At 41.9% G+C, this 20,896-nt stretch overlaps 1 protein-coding gene across 4 annotated transcripts in view; it reads left to right on the top strand.

Moving 5' to 3' along the window:
• The window catches only part of UPF1 (UPF1 RNA helicase and ATPase), a 41,785-nt gene that overhangs the window by 8,435 nt on the left and 12,454 nt on the right, over positions 1–20,896 (top strand). For all 4 annotated transcript variants that reach the window (XR_014492590.1, XM_083363186.1, XM_083363187.1 and 1 more), the window contains exons 2-19: positions 2,537–2,679; positions 3,599–3,688; positions 7,281–7,448; positions 7,605–7,785; positions 8,480–8,641; positions 10,895–10,979; positions 11,108–11,206; positions 11,585–11,693; positions 11,790–11,949; positions 12,052–12,170; positions 13,213–13,377; positions 13,730–13,844; positions 14,126–14,269; positions 14,705–14,918; positions 15,593–15,710; positions 16,473–16,629; positions 17,432–17,574; positions 20,597–20,771. Coding sequence is in view for 3 of the 4 variants with exons in the window: in XM_083363186.1 (XP_083219312.1) it covers positions 2,537–2,679; positions 3,599–3,688; positions 7,281–7,448; positions 7,605–7,785; positions 8,480–8,641; positions 10,895–10,979; positions 11,108–11,206; positions 11,585–11,693; positions 11,790–11,949; positions 12,052–12,170; positions 13,213–13,377; positions 13,730–13,844; positions 14,126–14,269; positions 14,705–14,918; positions 15,593–15,710; positions 16,473–16,629; positions 17,432–17,574; positions 20,597–20,771 (2,547 nt within the window). In the remaining variant the exon portion in view is untranslated. The remainder of the gene's footprint in view (positions 1–2,536; positions 2,680–3,598; positions 3,689–7,280; positions 7,449–7,604; positions 7,786–8,479; positions 8,642–10,894; positions 10,980–11,107; positions 11,207–11,584; positions 11,694–11,789; positions 11,950–12,051; positions 12,171–13,212; positions 13,378–13,729; positions 13,845–14,125; positions 14,270–14,704; positions 14,919–15,592; positions 15,711–16,472; positions 16,630–17,431; positions 17,575–20,596; positions 20,772–20,896) is intronic.

Genomic DNA, 20,896 nt, shown 5'->3' with positions numbered 1-20,896 from the left:
AAAAAATTTCAGTAATCACAATGTTTCTTGGGGAAGGTATTAGAAAGTTTAATGGGGGGTGGATTGGAGTTGTATATGTAATAAAATAAAATGATAAAGTTCATGTAATTTGGTACTACTGCTGCAGCATTGGTTCTTAAAATGGTACTGTGCGGTGCTGAGTTTTTTGGCTTTTTTTGAAGAACACATTTAAATGGTTTGCAAGACCATTAAGGAATATATGTAGATTTGATCTTGCCCACCTTAGTGTGACTTCATCTAATTGGCATTTCCAAACAAAATTGGTGACCATCAGTTTTTAAAATTAATAATGCTTATATAGCCTATGTGATACCTAGGCATATGGTAGCCTATAAAGATGATACTAACACTTGTTTAATTTCTTAATGGTAGATAAATATATAGGGAGGGCTTTTGGCATCAAGGATGGCATGTATTGGCTTCACATTCTCTTCCCCCTCCTATAATCCTAGTGGTTGATTGTTTTGATGATTATTCCTTTATTAGCTTGTTGAAATATTGTATTCTCTAAGGCTATAATCCTTTAAAAGATCTGACCCAATCTCTTGTTGAAGGTATAACAAGGTTTTTTTAAATATATAATACTGAGATTCCTCCTTTTAGTGATAGCTACTGTTTATTTGACTTCCAAGACCACCCACTCATTGAATCAGAATGACTTATAAGAGCTGAAAGCAGAAATCAAACCTTTCATTTAAGAATAAGGTGAAACATTGGTAGCAGCCACTTAATTTGAGAGCTATTGAAGGAAATCATTATTACGCACAGGGAAAATTTGTAAAATGAGGAACTTCAGCGTTCCTAAATTGGGGCTTTTCCCCAAGGGTTAACCTTCATGTACTGGGGTGGGAATGGGGGGGGGGGTTAAAGAATTTGGGAAGAGTAAGTCACTATTGTGAACCCTGTAGCCATTGCTTCAGTTCTGTTTATGCTGACTAACCAGATAAAACAAATTAAAGACCAAAATAGAGCACATAGAGAGTATACAATGCTTTAGTAGAATTGGACTCTGAAATGGAATTAGTTAAAGATTGTATGGTGAAGTGGGCTCAAAATATTCAAGAACCAATCTTATTGGATACATGGGAGGTAATTTGAGTTAGAAATGTAAAATTTACCCAGGCTCAGAATTTAAGAGAAAATTTCTATAAAATGTTTTATAGATGGCATTTGGATCCTAAAAAATTGTCTTGCATGTATCCTAATTTACAGCCCAAATGTTGGAGATGTGGTAGCTTGGATGCTACCTATTATCATATATGGTGGACTTGTAGGATCAAAATTTGGTGGAATGTTCAAAAGATTTTTAAGAGAAAGATAAAATTTTCTCCACAATTGTTCTTATTGGGTATTATTATAGATTGTGATACTAAAGAAACTAATTTGATGTTGAACTTGATAACAGCTGCAAGGTTATTGATAGGGCTATATTGGAAGAAGGATAGTTTGCCTACTATTGAAGAATGGACGCTTAAAGTGTCAAATTTAGCAGAAATGGCTAAGATTTCTGCTTACTTGAAGGATCATTCACAAGTAAGATACATTTCGGTTTGGAGAAGATGGATAGATTATATTCAGAATAAATATGGGACTAAAAAGTTTCATTTAGCTTACGAATAGATTTCATATTGTTATTTTTATTAGTAGTTTATTATAGTGAAATTTTTGATTAGTTTAATAATAAGGATGTTATTTGTTTATGTTATTGGTATGTATATTCTAACTTGGTTTGTATTTTTAGTTTAAAGGGAGTTAAAGTGCATTAAGAACTTGGTTACTTACATAGTTGGTTAATGTTAGTTAGATTATGTTTATTTTATTTGTAACCCTGTATTCAACTCTGGAAAGCGAGGGAGGTGGAGGGTGGGGTGGGCTGGGTTTATATTGTAACTTTTATAAAAATTTTAATAAAAAAACATATTGTTTAAAGAATTGCAGATGTTCCCATGCTTGTTTAGCAGGCAAAAGTGTTCCGGTCTACAAAATCTTATGGGTTGATTTCAAAATTTCCAGTGATGCTATATCATTGCTTAGGAAACTTGTGAATTGGGGCTTTCTGGGTAGCCTTGTGACTGGGGTAGATCAAAGCAACAGAATTAGGGAAGAATCTGGTATACTCTATTCCTGTGAATAGAGGAGGATAGATGTTTGAAGAGACACTGGTTTGTTTTTTTTAGGTGACATAGCTCTTAAAGTGTCTTGTGGATACTTTAGGAAAAGGTCTGATTTGAAACTGCTGACAGAAGAGGAAATGCAACAAAGGCAGTAATCAGAAGCAAGCATTACTACTGTACAGAAAACTGTTTTTTCTACTGTTTAAAAAAATAGAGCTTTATTTCTTAAAAGGCCATCGTAGTGTTTATTGAACATAATGAATTAAAGATTCTGTATGTGTGCTTGTAAATTGGCATTGATGTATGATGTATACTTTTTTTAAAAAAGCCTTAAATTGTATGACTTGCTTTTCTTTTAATAAATCACAGTTGCATATGTGATTATTTTTTTTTAACTCCAGGTAAATGGACCAGATGGCATCCTCCAAAATGGGGCAGTGGATGATAATGTGCCTAAAACCAGCCAACTTCTTGCAGAGCTCAATTTTGAAGAAGATGAGGAAGACACTTACTACACCAAGGACCTTCCTGTACATGCCTGCAGGTGAGGTAGTAGAGCCTGGTGTTATGAGAGCAGGGCATCAATTTAATGCACTGGGAAAGCTTTGTCCCTGTGGCTAGTGAATGATTTCCTTTTTCATTTCCCACACCATTTTGCCATTGTAACCTGGAAGTAGTATCTAGTGACTCTCTCCTTAAGCTTCTGGGGTGTATTTATGCCCTCACATAGAATCTTCTGGGATTGAGAATATGATTTTTATCCGTCCATTAAAGGCTTTACAATAGGCTCCTGTTAGGTTATATTAAAATAAATGATCTTGTGTGAGGCCCAGTCCTTTATCAGGCGGGATTGCTGTTGTTATACCATGTTTTATGTAGTTTATATCTGACCCTTTAAGGTGCCTCAGTGCATCAGATCATTTTCTAACACGTTGCTTCTGGCTCTCTAAGAATATTGCACTTATGCTTCCTGCCTCCAGAGGTTGTGAGTGCTCTAACACTGGTGGTTTTTAAGAAGAGATTGGACAACCATTTGTCTGAAATGGTTTCCTGCTTGAGCAAGAGGTTGGACTAGAAGACCTCCAAGGTCCCTTCCCACTCTGTTATTTTCTGAAGCTCAGAAGATTAAATAGGTTTGGTATTATGCCATACTCTTCAGTGTTTAGCTGAATAAGTGGCATTCTCTAACAATGCATTTTGAATGTCTGAACATACTTTATAAGTTGCAGCGCTTACGTTCAGTGTGATGATGTTTGACATTGATCACAAGAGGCTATATTGCCAGAAAGGCCGTGTTGTGATAGCATAAAGTTCAGAAGGTTAGTAATGCCTCTGCCAGCTTCCAGCTTTCAGTGGTATAGTAGTCTTTGATTCTTAGTCAGTTTGTATTGGTGAGTGTCTTTGATTTCCTCTCCTTGAAGTAAAATTGATTTACAGCAATGGTCCCTCCATGTTTTCCTTAGCTATTGTGGCATCCACGACCCGGCTTGCGTTGTTTATTGTAACACCAGCAAGAAGTGGTTCTGCAATGGACGTGGGAATACTTCTGGCAGGTAAATATTCACATTCACAAATAGAACATAATTCACTTCTGTTAAATGCATGAACATAGAAAGCTTTCAGGTGCTATTAATTCAAATAATTGGTCCACTTTCCCTGTTAGCAACTATCCAAAATCTTGGAGGAGAACTTGAGCCAATTGAGCTAGGTCCCTGTTGGGTATAAGTACTTGTAGTCTATTGTTTAATTATGGGACTTCACAGTTTCTGCAAAAATTCAGTCTTACTGGAAACTGCTTTCTACAATGTGGCTTAAACCTTACCAACATTTTAACAGAGCACTTTTTAGAGCTAAGTCCCCATAAGCTGTTTTCTGTTACTTACACAAAAGTCTTTTAGTATTTCATAAAACACAATCCCTTAATGTATTATGAATACAGTATAAGGAAATACAACAATAGCAGTAAGAATCTGTAATGAATACTATTTGACTTAAATAGATGTAGTCCTTGACTTATGACAATTCATTTAGCGACTGAAGTTAAAGTGGCCATTGAAAAAAGTGACATGACTGCTCCTCGTACTTATAACCACTGCGGTGTCCCGTGGTCACTTGATCAAAATTTGGGCAACTGGCATATAGTTACGAAAGTTGCAGCATCTCGAGTCAGGTTGCCATTTGCGGCTTTCTCAGCGGGCTTCTTGACAAGCAAAACCAATGGGGGGAAGCTGGATTTACTTAACTGTGATTCACTTAATGACCATAGCAAAATGGCGGTAAAATTGGGCACGACCCACTTAACAGTTGCCTTGCTTAGTAATAAAATTGCAGACCCATTTGTGATCAAGGCTACCTGTGCCATCAAACAAGTTAAAATTAGCAACTTAACAGACTATGTGCATCATGTCGTAGTCAAGAAACAACACAAAGTAAATAGGTTTTTGCTGCTGTTAAAAGTTCACAGAGATGGGGACCTACCAATTTGTATTAGAACATGGGAATTGTACTGAAAGCCCCTTTTTTCCCTAACACTTATCAAATTGCTGGCACTAGCACTCTTCAGTAGTAGGGGCCTTGTTCTTAAGAGCAAGACTGTTGATAACAAATGCGGATGGCCTGAGTAAGCTGGGTCCAGGCAGTTAATGATTTTAAAGATCAAAAACTGCACTTTGAATTGGGTCTGAAGATACATCAACAACCAATGCAATTAATACTGTATTAACGTCACATGTTTTAGCTGCTAGTTTTCCACGAAAAGCTGAGTCAATTGCATTATGCACTGGCTCACTCTTCCAAAGGGATTTGCGAGTACATTCTGTTAAATAATCTAACTTGAATGGGGCAAGTGCATAAGCACCCAAGGAAAAGTATTATCTCAGGAAGGTTTCACCTGCCATATTTTATTTATTTTCCTTCTTTATTTTTTATAAATAACTCAAGGTGTTGAACACCCACTATACTCCTTCCTGTTCCTGGTTTCCCCACAATAACAACTCTGTGAGGTGGGTTGGTCTGAGAGTTAATGGCCTAAAGTCACTCAGCTGGCTTTCATGGGTAAGGCAGAACATGGAGTATCAGCTGGTTGATATATCTTGCTAGTCAACACTGTCTGCAAGGAAGTCCAGTAAGACCTTCAAATTGTTCCTTGTGTTACCAAGAATGGATAGTTTACCTAACCCCACTATTTATTCACTGCCTTCAGTTAATTTGTAAAAATAATTACCGTATTTTTCAGACCATAAGACACACTTTTTTCCCCAAAAGTGGGGGGGGGGAAATGAGGGTGCGTCTTATGGTCCGAAGGTGATCCGTATGGCCAGCCCCAGCCTCTGCAAGTGGAAAGCAAGGGAGATTGCCAGGAGCACGAATCGGCACGTGCTGAGAAACGCCGATCTCACACTCCTGCAATCTTCCTCGCTCGGTTTCAGCTTCCCTTGCTACAAGAGAAAGCAGGCTGAGACGGAGTGAGGGAGATTGCCAGGAATGTGAATCGGCTGATCTCGCGCTGCTGCAATCTCCCTCGTTTCAGCCTGCTTTCTCTTGTAGCAAGGGAAGCTGAAACCGAGCGAGGCAGATTGCAGGAGCGCGAGATCGGCCGATTCGCATTTCTGGCAATCTCCCTCACTCCGTTTCAGCTTGCTTTCTGCAAGAGAAAGCCGGGCTGCCTCTGCGGGTACTGCTCTAATGCAGAGAGGGAAGGACAAAGAGGGAAGGAAGGAAGGAAGGAAGGAAGGAAGGAAGGAAGGAAGGAAGGAAGGAAGGAAGGAAGGAAGGGACAATGGGAGAGAGAGGGAGAGAGAGAAGGAGAAAGAAATAGGGAGGGAGAGAAAAGGAGAGAGAGAAGAGAAAGAAAGGGAGAGAAAAAGAGGGAGAGGAAAAGAGAGGGAGAGAAAGAAAGGGAGAGAGAAGGAGAAAGAAAGAGGGAGGGAAATAAAGGGAGAGAGAGAAAGGGAGAAAGAGGGAAAGAGAAAAATAGGGAGAGAAAGGGAGAGAGAGAGAAGGAGAAAGGGAGGGAAATAGAGGGGGAGAGAGAGAAAGGGAGAGATAGAGGGAAAAATAGGGAGAGAAAGAGGGAGATGGAGAGAAAGGGAGAGAGAGAGAGGAGAGAAAGAAAGAGGGAGGGGGAGAGAGGGAGAGAAAGAGAAGGAGAGAGAGAAATTAAATTAGTAACATGATTGTTAAGTGAATCTGATTTCCCCACTAACTTTGCTTCTCAGAAGGTTGCAAAAGGCAATCACATGACCCTGGAACAATGTGACCATCATAAATATGAATCGATTGCCAAGCATCCGAATATAAATCACATGACCCTGGGGATGCTGCAAGGGTCATAAGCGTGAAAAATGGTCATAAGTCACTTTTTTCAGTGCCGTCGTAACTTTGAACAGTCACTAAGTGAATCATTGTAAGTCAAGGACTACCTGTACTTTATCATTTTTTTTCCTTTTTTGGGGGGGGGTCAAGTTTTTGACACCTTGCTGGGTGACTGGTGGTCCTCGGACATTGCCTTGTCCTAAAAGTGGTACAATGGATGAAAAGGTTGAAAAGCCCTCTTTTAGTATACCAGTACTATTTGGTTCAGAATTTTTTTTTCTTGTTTGCCTGCTCTAAAAACTGGGTGCGTCTTATGGTCAGGTGCGTCTTATGGTCCGAAAAACACGGTAAGACAGGATATAAAATAAATGCCCTCTTTACTTGAATTCTAGTGAAAAGAAGAAAATCTAGTGAAAAGAAGGACTAGGGGTGCCATGATAGCAGTCTTCCAATATTTGAGAGACTGCCACAAAAGGAGAGGGGGGCCAACCTGTTTTCCAAAGTACCAGAAGGCAAGACAAGAAACAATGGAAACTAATCTAGGAGAGAAGCAACCCAGAACTAAGGAGAAATTTGCTAACCTAACAATCAGTGGAACAGCTTGCCTGCAGAAGTTGTGGGTGCGCCGTCGCTGAAGGCTTTTAAGAGAAGACCGGACAGCTGTTTGTCTGAAATGGTATAGGGTCTAGAAGACCTCCAAGGTCCCTTCCAACTCTGTTATTCCGAATTGAACTTCATTTTGTTTTTCCAATATAAATTAAGTTTTCTGTTTGCATTTGAAAGAAAACTTTCGTTTTGCGATCAAGCATGTATTTTTCTGTCTTTTGTTAGCCACATTGTGAACCATCTTGTGAGAGCCAAGTGCAAAGAAGTGACTCTTCATAAGGATGGTCCTTTGGGCGAGACTGTCTTGGAATGTTACAATTGTGGCTGTCGTAATGTGTTTCTTCTTGGTTTCATCCCGGCAAAAGCTGACTCTGTGGTTGTTTTGTTATGCAGGTAAGAGGATTTTTGTTTTGTAGAAAGAAATTACTTGAACAATGATCACGAGAAACTATTAAGTGTGTGTTTTAATGTACTGAGGTTTTTTTTTTTTTACTGACTAAGACTTTTTGTGTTTGACCAATTTGTTTCTCTCATATCCTGATTGTGCAGGCAGCCTTGTGCCAGCCAGAGCAGCTTAAAGGACATCAATTGGGACAGCTCACAGTGGCAGCCTTTGATTCAGGATCGCTGCTTCCTTTCCTGGCTAGTCAAAATTCCTTCAGAACAGGAACAACTGAGGGCCCGGCAGATCACCGCTCAGCAAATTAACAAACTAGAAGAACTCTGGAAGGTATGTTTGAGAGATTCTGTCCATGGAGAGGAAAAAGGAGCTATAAGATGTCATCTAAGACAGGGGTCCTCCACCTTGGCAACTTTTAAGACTTGTGGACTTCCACACGTCTTAAAGTTGCCAAGGTTGAGGACCCCTCATCTAAGACAAGCAGGTATAGTTGTAGGTAGGTAGATAGATACATAGATAGGTGGGTGGATGGAGAGAGAGAGAGAGTACTGGGTTCAGAATTCAGCTTCCTAAGTATCCTTGGTTTCTTTCTAAATCAAGTTTCTGGACTGTGAAGATGCTGTTGAAGTTTTGAATACTAAAAGCAGAAAGATGGTTGAATAGGAAGACCAGTTGTTGGGGCTTGAAAGCTTTCTCTAGATTCATGCCTTCATCCTAATCAGCAAAAGATATAATTCTGCAAATTGAGCAGAATTTGCACAATTCTGTACAACTCATACAGTACTCTTTCCCATAGTACATAATTAGGATTTCTGGGTGATTTCAATCCAAGGCAGATATGGCTTATATTTGCAGTATCCTTACATTTAGTACTTTAAATGGGCATGCTTGGTATTTCATTGTTTTGTGACCTAAAGTATGTGATAATCCATATATTCATAGTATTTAGTTACCTCACTTTGGAAGGATTCCCATACACCAGCTGGAAAAGTTGGGTTTAGTGTCCTGTTGTCTGTGGTTACAGGAGAACCCATCTGCCACTTTGGAGGACCTGGAAAAGCCTGGTGTTGATGAAGAGCCACAGCATGTCCTCCTTAGATATGAAGATGCTTATCAATACCAGAACATCTTTGGTCCTCTGGTCAAGCTTGAAGCAGACTATGACAAGAAATTGAAGGAATCTCAGGTAAAATGCCCAAAAGGAGGCAGCCACTTGAAATAGTTTGGATTGGTGACACTGAACTGTATGGTCACTTGGGGAGGGGTGATTTAAGTGAGGGTAAGACTTCTGAAAGACTATAATTCATAAGTGTGGGAGGCATTTGAAATATAGTTGATATGAATATTTTGAAGCATTTTCCCCACTAAGGAATGGTGGAAGCTCCACGTATTTTCTGCTTTGAACTGTATTCATAGTTTCATTACTCATTGAGGGCTGGAGTTGGTGTTGGGTACTTACTACTATATTTCTCTGATAAAATTTTTAAGCAGTAAACTAGTTCTTGGGTTGCTAAATTGTGTCCAACTTTTCATGACCCCAATGGACCATAGAATGCCAGGCTTCCCTGTCTCCCAGAATTTGCCCACATTCGTGTTCATTGTATTGATGACACTAACCATCTTATCCTCTGCTGTCCTCTTCTCCTTTTGCCACTATACAGCAGGTTGTTCCAGTTATTTATTGTTCTAACTGTCAGGAAGTTTCTCCTTAGTTCTAGGTTGCTTCTCTCCTTGATTAATTTCCATCCGTTGCTTCTTGTCCTGCCTTCGGGCGCTTTGGAGAATAGCTTGACTCCGTCTTCTTTGTGGCAGCCCCTGAGATATTGGAACACTGCTATCATGTCACCCCTCATCCTTCTCTTCATTAAACTAGACCCACCCAATTCCAGCAACCGTTCCTTATATGTTTTAGCCTCCAGTCCCCTGATCATCTTTTGTTGCTCTTCTCTGTACCCTTTCTAGAGTCTCAACATCTTTTTTACACCGTGGTGACCAAAACTGGATGCCGTATTCCAAGTGTGGCCTTCCGGAGGCATTGTAAAGTGGTATTAATACTTCACATGATCCTGATTCTATCCCTCTGTTAATGCAGCCTAGCACTGTGTTGGCTTTTTTGGCAGCTGCAGCACACTGCTGGCTCATATTTAAGTGATTGCCCACTAGGACTCTGAGATCCCTCTCACAGTTACTACTATTGAGCAAGGTACCACCTATACTATACCTGTGGATTTGGTTTTTCTTGCCTAAGTGTAGAACCTTACTTTTTTCACCACTGAATTTCATTTTGTTAGATAGCGCCCAATATTCAAGTCTGTCAAGATTCTTCTGTATCTTAAGCCTATCTTCTGGAGTGTCAGCTATTCCTGCCAGCTTGGTGTCATCTGCAAATTTGATGAGTTTCCCATCTATCCCCTCGTCCAAATCATTGATGAAGATTTTGAAGAGCACTGGGCCCAGAACAGAGCCCTGGGGCACCCCACTACACACTTCCCTCCAGGTAGATGCAGTTCCATTGAGGACCACATGCTGAGTATGGCCGGTCAGCCAGCTATGAATCACATTTTTCTATCTTACCAAGTAGTAGGTTGTGGTCTACTTTTATCAAATGCCTTACTGAAGTCCAAGTAAATTATATCCACAGCATTCCTCTCGTCCACTAATTTTGTCACCTGGTCAAAGAATGCAATAAGATTTGTCTGGCATGATCTGTTTTTGACAAACCCATGTTGGCTTTTGGAAATGTCAGCTTCTGTAATGCAACCCTATCTGCTTGCACTGGGCATTGTAAATGGTTACATGTTCGTTTCAGCATCATAAATTCATGGGCCTCTATTATACTTTCTACAAATTGTTTTTGTTATAGTTGAGCTGCTTTTGATAAGTGCTTTGTTGGGACAATGGCTCTGTATTCCTTGAAATTTTTCTGAACTATTTTAATTTCTTTTCTATTCTATCTTAAAGTCTCTGGGTACAGACAGAGTGATCTGCTATATACATGTATTGTTCTTCAGTAGAAAGCAAAAGGCATTGCAGCAAATATAATCTGGCAAAAAAGGTGGGCTATTAATAGATTAGATGAGGGCAGTCTGATAATTCCAAAGCTGCATGTGTATTCAGTGCTAATTTCAAAAAGCATTTGCAAATAATTAAGTGAGAAGACAACTAGACGGTGAGTAGGAAAAGAACTTCAGTTGTCTATGAATGAGAAGCAGCTCCACTGAATTAATCAGATTAATCATTCCTCTTAATATTGATGCATTTGAAATCTTCCAGCAAGGACTGAATCGAGCATATTTCTAAAACATCATCAAAGATTACAAACCTGTTTATAGAAGGATTCGCCCAGGAGTGCTGGAATAAAATAGGAGATAAAAGGCCAGAACAGCTTTGATTCTAATTAAAGAATCATAAAATGAAGAATTATCTTTCTTTATTTTAGACTCAAGACAACATTACTGTGAGATGGGATCTTGGTTTGAACAAGAAAAGGATTGCCTACTTCACCTTGCCAAAGACAGATTCAGGTCAGGCTGGAAATTAGCAATATTGATAAGCTTAAAAAGTGAATTGGGTTAATAAAAATCAGTGGGCAGATGAGACTATATACAGTGCTATCTTCAAAAAGTATTAAAATTATTTACTGTGTCCTCAGATATGCGTTTGATGCAAGGCGATGAGATTTGCCTGAGATACAAAGGGGATTTGGCACCACTGTGGAAAGGAATTGGCCATGTGATTAAAGTTCCTGATAGTATCCTTTTTAATTTCACAAGATGGAGGAAGACGCAGAGTGAGAATGCACTAGTTGGCAAATGGATTTATGGCCAGATTTTTATGGTAGAATTATGAATGACGTGTCATTTTCCTGCATTGTCTTAGAACTCTTGATGGTCATACAGGAAATTGAAAAAATACTAAAGTAATATTTCAGTTTTGCCTCCGTTAACATTCAATTCAACTCACCTATAATTCTCTGCCTGGTTACCTTTCCAGGCCCTCAAATAGGGGTAGTATACTGTAAGCCTTCATGTTATTTTGGTTCTATAAGGTTAGGTGTCACTCTGTGTGCAGCAACGAGAGACCCATTTAGAAGATTTTTCTGAAATTGCTGCTTAACAAGCTTTTGTAGATTATGGTGATGAAATCGCAATTGAGTTGAGAAGTAGTGTTGGCGCTCCTGTGGAAGTGACTCACAATTTCCAAGTGGATTTTGTATGGAAATCAACATCCTTTGATAGGTTGGTGCAGTTTTATTTGGGGGGGGGCAGCTCTTGATTTTGCTTTTTGGGGGGAGAGTGAGTGTCAAAGTGTACACTTGTGCCTCTCTCTTTCAGAATGCAGAGTGCCCTAAAAACATTTGCTGTGGATGAAACATCAGTTTCTGGCTACATCTATCACAAACTTCTAGGTCATGAAGTGGAAGATGTCATTATTAAATGTCAGTTGCCAAAGCGCTTCACAGCACAAGGACTTCCGGACCTCAACCATTCTCAGGTTTGTCCTGTTCCACAGCAAACCCAGAAATTGGAATTAAAGTTTCAGGTGTCGGTTTCATAGCCTGTTTGACTTCACAGCCTTCTTTACTTTTACTGTCAGGTGTATGCAGTGAAGACTGTCTTGCAGCGTCCCTTGAGTCTTATCCAGGGGCCCCCTGGCACAGGCAAGACTGTGACATCAGCCACAATTGTGTATCACCTGGCAAGGCAAGGAAATGGGTAAGAGAGAAAAGGACACACTTATCTCACAACCTAGAGGGCAGAAGAGATTTAATTTATGATTAAAGCTCTGTGCTTTGGGATGTGGATGTGATGCTCGTAAAAGGAGATGGGACTTTGAGCATGCAGATGCCATCTCCCGACACCCCGGCAAAACTTGCTAAAGTTTAAATGCTTCTCTCCAGATTCTAGCAACTTTTAAGAGGTCCAGGATGGGCTAAGGCTCATCGCTCAACCATAAATCTGTTATCTTCATTGACTACACTTGTGCTGTCCTTAATAAGAGAGCCAGTTTGGTGTAGCGGTTAAGGTGCTAGCTTAGAAACCAGGAAATTATGAATTCTAGTCCCAGGACAACTTGAATTTTGTACAGCAGACATGTCAAACACAAGGCCCAGGGGTCAGATCTGGCCCGCGAAGTGGTTTCATGTGGCCCACGAAGCCATCCTGTAAACAGTGAGGGAACGGCCCCCACTGCCTTGGCCCCGGCCCATAGACCCTCCTTCTGCCAGAGATCCTCAGATCTGTCCCACTCCTTCCCGGGCACCCTTGATGTGAATGATGTAGAGCTGGCCACACCCACCCAGTAGGCCATACACTAGCCACACCCACCCAGTAGGCCACGCCCACCCAGGCCACACCCACCTGGCCCCCTGAGGGCAACTGCAATGCTGATGCGGCCCTCAATGAAATTGAGTTTGACACCCCTGTTGTACAGCATGATTGTTGGCTGGGTGACTATGGGCCACTCACTCTCTCGGTTCACCTCACAGGGGTGGTTGTTTTGGGGGGAAAATAGGAAGAGGAAGAAGTATTACGTACTTTTGTTGCCTTGTTACTTATAAAGTAACAGAAGGTAGGATAAAAATCTAATATTGGCAGGTCTGGTTTTGTAATCCCTGTTACCCCTTAGTTTGCATTAAAATGATAATTTTGCCAATGCTGTCCTAAATGTAATAAAAAAAATGGTACAGGTTTTGGTTGGATGGAATTGTTTGCTCCCAGTTTTCACCTGATCTTGAGTTCCATGCTGTTTTCAAAGGCCTGTGCTGGTTTGTGCCCCAAGTAACATTGCTGTGGACCAGTTGACAGAAAAAATACATCAGACGGGGCTGAAGGTGGTGCGCCTGTGTGCAAAGAGCCGCGAGGCCATTGATTCGCCTGTCTCTTTCTTAGCACTGCATAACCAAATCAGGAATATGGATAGGTAAGACGTTAATGAAAAATGGTCTCACCGGTAAATTTTTCCTGGCATTTGTTCAGGTGATCATAATTTCATATTTTCCACAACTGTTAAACTTTAGGCATTATGCTACGAGTTCCTTGCTCTAGTTTTGCATTTGTAAAAAGTAATGAATTTCTTTGTATCTGCAGATTAACCTGAGGCAGAAGTTTACATTTATTGTCCAGTCCTGCCTTTTTTTTCCTTATTAAGTGGTTAATGCCTCAGTGGTTTGTTCTGGTTGCCTTTGAACTGAAAGCAGGATGTATGAAACAAGGATAGTTATAACATTTCCTGCACTTACAGCATCCTAAGTAATGCGTATTTCGTTTCCCAGCATGCCAGAGCTCCAGAAACTGCAGCAACTGAAAGATGAGACTGGGGAGCTGTCATCGGCGGATGAGAAGCGCTACCGAGCACTTAAACGAACAGCTGAGCGGGAATTGCTGATGGTAATTGTTTCCTTCTACTTAGCCTACCGTCCTTGTTTCTCACAGGGCTAGTGCTCTGTACTCAAGATTGCTCCGAGGCAGGTAGGTGAGCTGTGTCCTTGTTCATCCTCAGCGCTGCAGAAGCAAAGAGTAATCAGATACTCTTGGATAACAAAATCCTGGTGGGCACAGCGTGAAATGCAAGGAAGCCGTATAATAGCCTGGTACACAGTCAGGAGAGCAGTTGGTAACAGCGTCATACGGACGACAATCCTGAAATTCTGCGCTTTTATCCCCCTTAGAATGCAGATGTCATTTGCTGCACCTGCGTCGGAGCTGGTGACCCAAGGCTTGCAAAAATGCAGTTTCGTTCCATTTTGATTGATGAAAGCACACAAGCCACTGAGCCGGAGTGCATGGTGCCTGTTGTTCTTGGGGCAAAACAGGTAAAGCTGGGGGCTGCTTTAAAAAAAAATAACGTTTTTTTTAAAAAAAAAATTTAAATCTTAAAATTATTCAGTTTTTTAAAATGTTATTACATCAATTAGATTGGCCGAAACAGCTGAACGGTTCACTTAGTAGGGCGATTTGCTTAATACTGTAACAGAAAAGCCATAAAATCGACTGTGACTCACTTCGCCAACCGCCTTGCTTAGCAGCAGAAAACTCTGGTCTCAGTTGTGGACATAAGCCAAGGACTACCTGTAAAACAAAGGTGGATGAAAAGGAACTCTCTTCCTTTTCCCAGTTAACCGCTTGGGAACATGGACCATCCGAAGCTGCTTTCGCTCGTTGCCTTTAGATTGCCAGCTGATATTCAGCATCGGGCGGGGGAGCAGGTGTGTGCGTTGCATTGACCAGATCTCTCTTTGTCTTCTTAGTTGATCCTCGTGGGCGACCATTGCCAGCTGGGCCCCGTCGTAATGTGCAAGAAGGCCGCTAAAGCGGGTCTGTCGCAATCCCTCTTTGAGCGACTGGTGGTGCTGGGCATTCGGCCCATCCGTCTGCAAGTCCAGTACCGCATGCACCCAGCCCTGAGTGCTTTTCCCTCCAACATCTTTTACGAAGGGTCCCTCCAGAATGGTGTCACTGCAGGTAAATGGGGCTTGGATATGTGTGCAGAGGGGATTTAGATTCCAGGGAATTTTGGCGTATCAGCCAGTCTTTAGCATCCAAGAAGCATCTCTTGTCAGTTGTATTGAGCAGCGTTTCTCAGCTGTGCGGGAAATGTTAAGAGGGATGGACACCAGCTGCCTGCAATTAGTGCAGATTCGAGTCCCACCAGGCTCAAGGTTGACTCAGCCTTCCATCCTTCCGAGGTAGGTAAAATGAGGACCCAGATTGTTGGGGGCAATAAGCTGACTTTGTAATAATGCCGCTTGGGGGGCGGGGGAAAGCCCTAATAAGCAGGCATATACATAGAATGAAGGCTATTGCTAAGCACATTGATTTGTGCTTAGATTGTAAGCCGCCCTGAGTCTTCGGAGAAGGGTGGGATATAAATGGGATTAAAATAAAAAAAACTTCAATTCCCAGCATTCCCCAGCCAGCCATGCTGGCTAGGGAATGCTGGGAGTTGAAGTTCATCCTCTTAAAAGTTTCCCCCAGAGTTGAGAAGCACAGTGATTGACTTTGGGACACGGTTGATTATTGGGGGGGGGGTGCTGCTGAGGTACCTCTTTGAGATTGAAAAACCTCCATTTTAATCAGATAAAATAGGGTTCACTGAAGACCTTTATACTGACGAATGAGTCTCATCTTTCCTGCAGCAGACCGTGTCAAGAAGGGGTTTGACTTCCAGTGGCCTCAGCCAGACAAGCCCATGTTTTTCTACGTGACCCAAGGGCAAGAAGAAATTGCAAGTTCTGGCACTTCTTATTTGAACAGGTAAAAAAAAGATCAGTGGCAACCGATACCTGAGAAAGAAGGGGGAGGTTCAGTTGATTTCTTCTGTAGGCCCAGTGAGGCATCTCTCCTTTTAAACTTTATACGGTCCCTTTATCCAAAAACAGGAGAATGTGATTAAATCCATAAATCAAGATTAACATTATTTGGTCTCGTGGTTAAGGTGCTAGATTAGTCAATCAAAGTTCTAGTTCCGCCTTAGCCATGAAAGCTGGCTGGGTGACTTTTAGCCAATCACTAAGAGACTGTGCGTTCTAGTCACGCCTTAGCCCTGAAAGCTGGCTGGGTGACTTTGGGCCAATCACCAGGAGACTGTGAGTTCTAATCCCGCCTTAGCCATGAAAGCTGATTGGGTGACTTTGGGCCAGTCACCAAGAGACTGTGAGTTCTAGTCCCGCCTTAGCCGTGAAAGCTGATTGGGTGACTTTGGGCCAATCATCAGGAGAATGTGAGTTTTAGTCCCACTTTAGGCATGAAAGTCAATGACTTTGGGCCTATTCCTCTCTCTTATTCCACCTTACGTCACAGGGTGGTTTTGGGGAAAATAGGAGGAAAGCATGTTAGATATGTCCACCGCCTTGAGTTACTTACAAAGTGAGGGAAAATGTAATAAGTAAAATCTTGTCCCTTGCTCATTTTAATATTTGGGAAAATGCTTTGCATATTTGAATAAACATACAAACTTTATACGAGCTTAGATAAGAAGAAATTGAGTGTACCCTTCTTTCCTCTCCTGCCTTACAGAACAGAGGCAGCCAATGTGGAGAAAATAACCACGAAGCTACTAAAGGCTGGTGCAAAGCCAGATCAAATTGGTATCATCACACCCTACGAGGGCCAGCGTTCATACTTGGTGCAGTACATGCAGTTTAGTGGGTCTTTGCATACCAAGCTTTATCAGGTATACAGTTGAACCTTTTTTCTTTCTTGATCCTTCATGTTCCCAGGTTTGCAGAAACCCAGTTGGTCTTCGCATCCGTTTCAAAGTATTTCTACTGTATTTACAAATATTTTACTTGAGGTGGCATAGTTAGGAACTTCCAGAAAAAGAAACTTGTCGTAGTTTAACTTCCAACCTAGAGAAGACAGCTACTGAAGTCTGTAATTTTTTATTTGCTTTGGAGAAAGGATTGTGACGTATGGCTTGTAATTTCATCTAGTGCAGGGGTGTCAAACTCAATTTCATTGAGGGCCGCATCAGCATTGCAATTGCCCTCAAGAGGCCAGGTAGGTATGGCCAGGGTGGGCGTGGCCTACTGGGTGGGTGTGGCTAGAGTGCGTATGGCCTGGGTGGGCGTGGCCAGCTCTACATCGTTCGCATCAAGGGTGCCTATGGGGGCCTGGGCAGGAGTGGGACAGATCTGAGGGTCTCTGGCAGGAGGAGGGTCTCTGGGCAAGGGCCAAGGCAGTGGGGGCCGTTCCCTCACTGTTTCCAGGATGGCTTCGCGGGCCGCATGAAACCACTTTGCAGGCCGGATCCGGCCCCCGGGCCTTGTGTTTGACATGTCTGATCTAGTGAGAGAAAACCTGCCCCTCCCCTCCATTTCGGGTTTGTTTATTGAAATAAAACATTTTGCAATGTGTGGGTGCGCTAACTCCCCCCCCCCGTCCCCAAAGGACAAAACGGGATTCCGTTGTGTCTTGAAATACTGAAATTTGCTTTAAGAAGTCATTCTCTCTTCCCTCCCCCCACCCCTTTACAGGAAGTTGAAATCGCTAGTGTTGATGCTTTCCAAGGGCGAGAAAAGGACTTCATTATCCTCTCCTGTGTTAGAGCCAATGAACATCAAGGTATTGGCTTCCTGAACGACCCCCGGCGTCTCAATGTGGCTCTGACCAGAGCAAGGTATTGGACTTTCCAGAATGACACGGGATAGAACCTCTGCTTTCAGAATCGCCTCATTGCGCATTTGGGGTGGAGTCAGAGCCTTCACTGGCTCAGACAGCTATTAACTGTACTTGTACTGCTGTTTTTAAAAAGTGCTAGGGAATTTGTTTTTTTTTTTGTTTTTTTTTTTGAAACTTCAAACGTATTATTTATTTCATTTGATAATTCGTTTTAAATACATCGTTTAGCTAAGAAATGCCGAGAGGCATTTGCAGAATCAAAGATGAAAAGATAAAGATGTGTGATGTTTCTTTGGTTTTCTCCGATGTTTATGGGCCAATGTATAAGAAAAGCTTGTGATTTTTACTTGCCAAATTTATTTGGCCACCCGTCTCGCAATTCAAGGCAGCTCTTGAGCGGCTTACAACAAGATAAAAACACACAAACGTTTGACAATTGCAAATATAAAAACTGATTAAAATGACAAAAAACTTTTTAAAATGAAGTGTTTGGAGGTGAGAGGTAGAGGTACCTTTTTCTATATGTCAGAAGTCTGGGTTGGGATGGCAGATGTGTATTTTTGTAAGTAAATGGTGCCGTGTTGATTGTTGAGAACCTGAATGATTTGAACCCAGTATCAGATTATATGAAAATTAATGCATCTTAGGCCACAAGATTTGAAAAGTTGTATGCATGACGGTTCTTAGTTTCCCAAGGACTGGACATACCAGTAGTATAGAAGACAACCGTATAAAATAAGTTCATTGTAGCACACATCTTTCCTAAAAATAGGCTGTTGCCCTGAGCTAATTCCATCCTCCTACACTTTGCAAGACGATGCAGCCAGGTAAATAAGTCGTAATGGTTAGTCCTTTTAACAAATACATCTGGTCCTCACCTTACAATCATTGGTTCAATGACCTTTCAAAGTTTTGATGGTACTGAGTAAGTGGTGGCTATCACTGGTCCTTGGAATTCTAGCCATCCCAGGACATCTTTTGGTCACTTGATAATGATCTGGGTGCTTGGCAGCTGTCTTGCACTTAAGAGCAGTTGCAATGCCCTGTAACCACATATTCGCCATTTGCAATCTTTCCTGCTGGCTTCCCCGTAAAGTCATTGGGAAAGCCAGCAGGGCAGGTTGCAGGTCACTAAGTAAATCTCCCCCAACCGTGTATCCTTCCCCAGCCCCTCCATGCTCACGCTGGCCTTTGCACAGTTCCTTGGGCTTCCTGGTGCACCTTCCTTGACCCTGACCCTCACCTGCCTCTGCCTCATGTGACCCCATACACCCTCCTTGATCCTTGCCACACCTCCCTCACATACTCTCCTCAACCTTCGCTGTGCCTTCTACGCACACTCCCTCCACCTCCCAGCAGCAGCCACTTAACCTGCCAGGTGGCTTGCTTGTAAATTACATTGGACTTGCAACTTCTTGCCGGCTTCCCCACTGACTTAGGTGTGGGAATCTGGCGGGAAGCTGCTTTGTCTAATGACTGAGGGATTCAGATAACAACGGCAACAGAGGCTGCAGGGATTTCCATCACTAAGCGATGGCGGTCGCGCTTTACGACTGCATTCCCTAGCAATGAGAATTCTGGTCCCCGTGACTGTCAAAAATTGAGAACTACTGCTATAGAAGTCTTACAAATTTGTAAAGTAGCGTACAACCTTTGCCTCCCTCTGAATTCCTTACACTTAAATGGATAAGGTGCGACCTCAGCATAGTTGCTCCTCTTAGAGGCTGCCGAGCTCCAGGTAGGAATGGCCACAATGTGCTGCTTACTGTGGTTTGTGGACCTCACATTTGGCTGATAACCCTCTTGCTTGCCTGTAACAATTTTAAGCTCCCAGACATCACTTCCTGCTTCCTTGTTTGCTTGCTGTCTTCTCTTCCACCTTTTCTTTGGCATGCACACACATTTGTAGGCTTAGGGCCTGGGTGGATTGGGGTTGCGTATGGACATTGGCATGTTCCTAAAAAAATCAGAGTGCGTGGCTGGTTCCAAACTGCTGGAATAGTGGCACGATGCATTTAAGTAAACACTGTAATTTGGGGAATGAACGAACAAGCCCATTTCCTCTAAGGTTTATGGGCTGTAAACTTTGACTGGTCCTTGGGAGAAGGAATAAGCTAAGCCTATCCTTGGGAAACTTTTTTGCCTTGTTGCAGCTGCTTTTCCCAAGCGCAGAAGCAACCTCAGCTGTTTCCCCTAGACAGGAAAAACAGAAAAATAAGTTGAATGGAGTACTTAAGATTTGTGAGTTAAAACAAGATGAAAGACAGGGAGTCCTTGACTTACGATGGCAATTGAACCCCATATTTATGTTGCTAAGCAAGATAAGTGAGTTTTGCTCCATTTTACAACCTTTCTTGTTAAGTAATACACTGCTGTTGTTAAGTTAGTCCCGTGATGGTTAAGTGAACTTGGCTTCCCCATTGATTTTGGCTTGTCAGAAGGTTGCAAAAGGTGACTGCATGACCCCGGGACGCTGCAGCCGTCATAAATGTGAGCCAGTTGTCAAGCATCCAGATTTTGATCACGTGTATGGGGATGTTGCAAGTCGTAATTATGAAAAACGGTCGTAAGTTGCTTGTGTGTGTGTGCCTTTGTAACTTTGAATGGTCGCTAAACGAACGGTTGTAAATCGAGGACAACCTGTACTGTTAATAAATCTGAATAAGTCTCAATTGAATATACAAAGAAAATAGTACGAGAGGCATATAAAAATAACAGAATCAAAGTACATACTAAAACTAGCAGAAACAATACAGCCATTAAATTAAAAACAGCTTGGGTGATCTTTCTGGAAGGCCAAGAAAGGACACTAATGTGGACACTGTGAAGGCATTTTCCATTCACCACACATCAAAGGGTTTTCTCTGCAGTCATCAGCTGCCTGACTTCAAAGAAATACCAAGGGCAATTGATTCAAGAGTGTGTCATCCTTGCAGCGATATTAATAACAAGTAGCTTGAAGTAGGAATGAGTTGGTGAGCAAGTAACCCTTCATAGTGTCTTACTGTTGTCTTTTTTAGATACGGGGTCATTATTGTTGGGAATCCAAAGGCCCTCTCCAAGCAACCTCTCTGGAATCACCTCCTGAATTACTACAAGGAGCAAAAGGTCCTGGTGGAGGGACCATTGAACAATCTCCGTGAGAGCCTCATGCAGTTCAGTAAGCCTAGAAAACTGGTCAACACTATCAATCCGGTAAGCTCCATGCAAAGCAGTCTTCTCTTTTGGGGCTTACACAAAAAAAAAAAAATAGCAACGGGTTTTGGTCTTAGTTGTGTTTGTAAGTCGAGGACTACCCATTTTATTCTAGAGGCCCTTTA

The sequence above is a fragment of the Vipera ursinii genome (genome assembly GCF_947247035.1).
Source record: "Vipera ursinii genome assembly, chromosome: 1".
NCBI lineage: Eukaryota > Metazoa > Chordata > Lepidosauria > Squamata > Viperidae > Vipera > Vipera ursinii.
The sequence above is the reverse complement of the archived record's forward strand: the minus strand, read 5'-3'. Positions and strand labels throughout refer to the sequence as shown.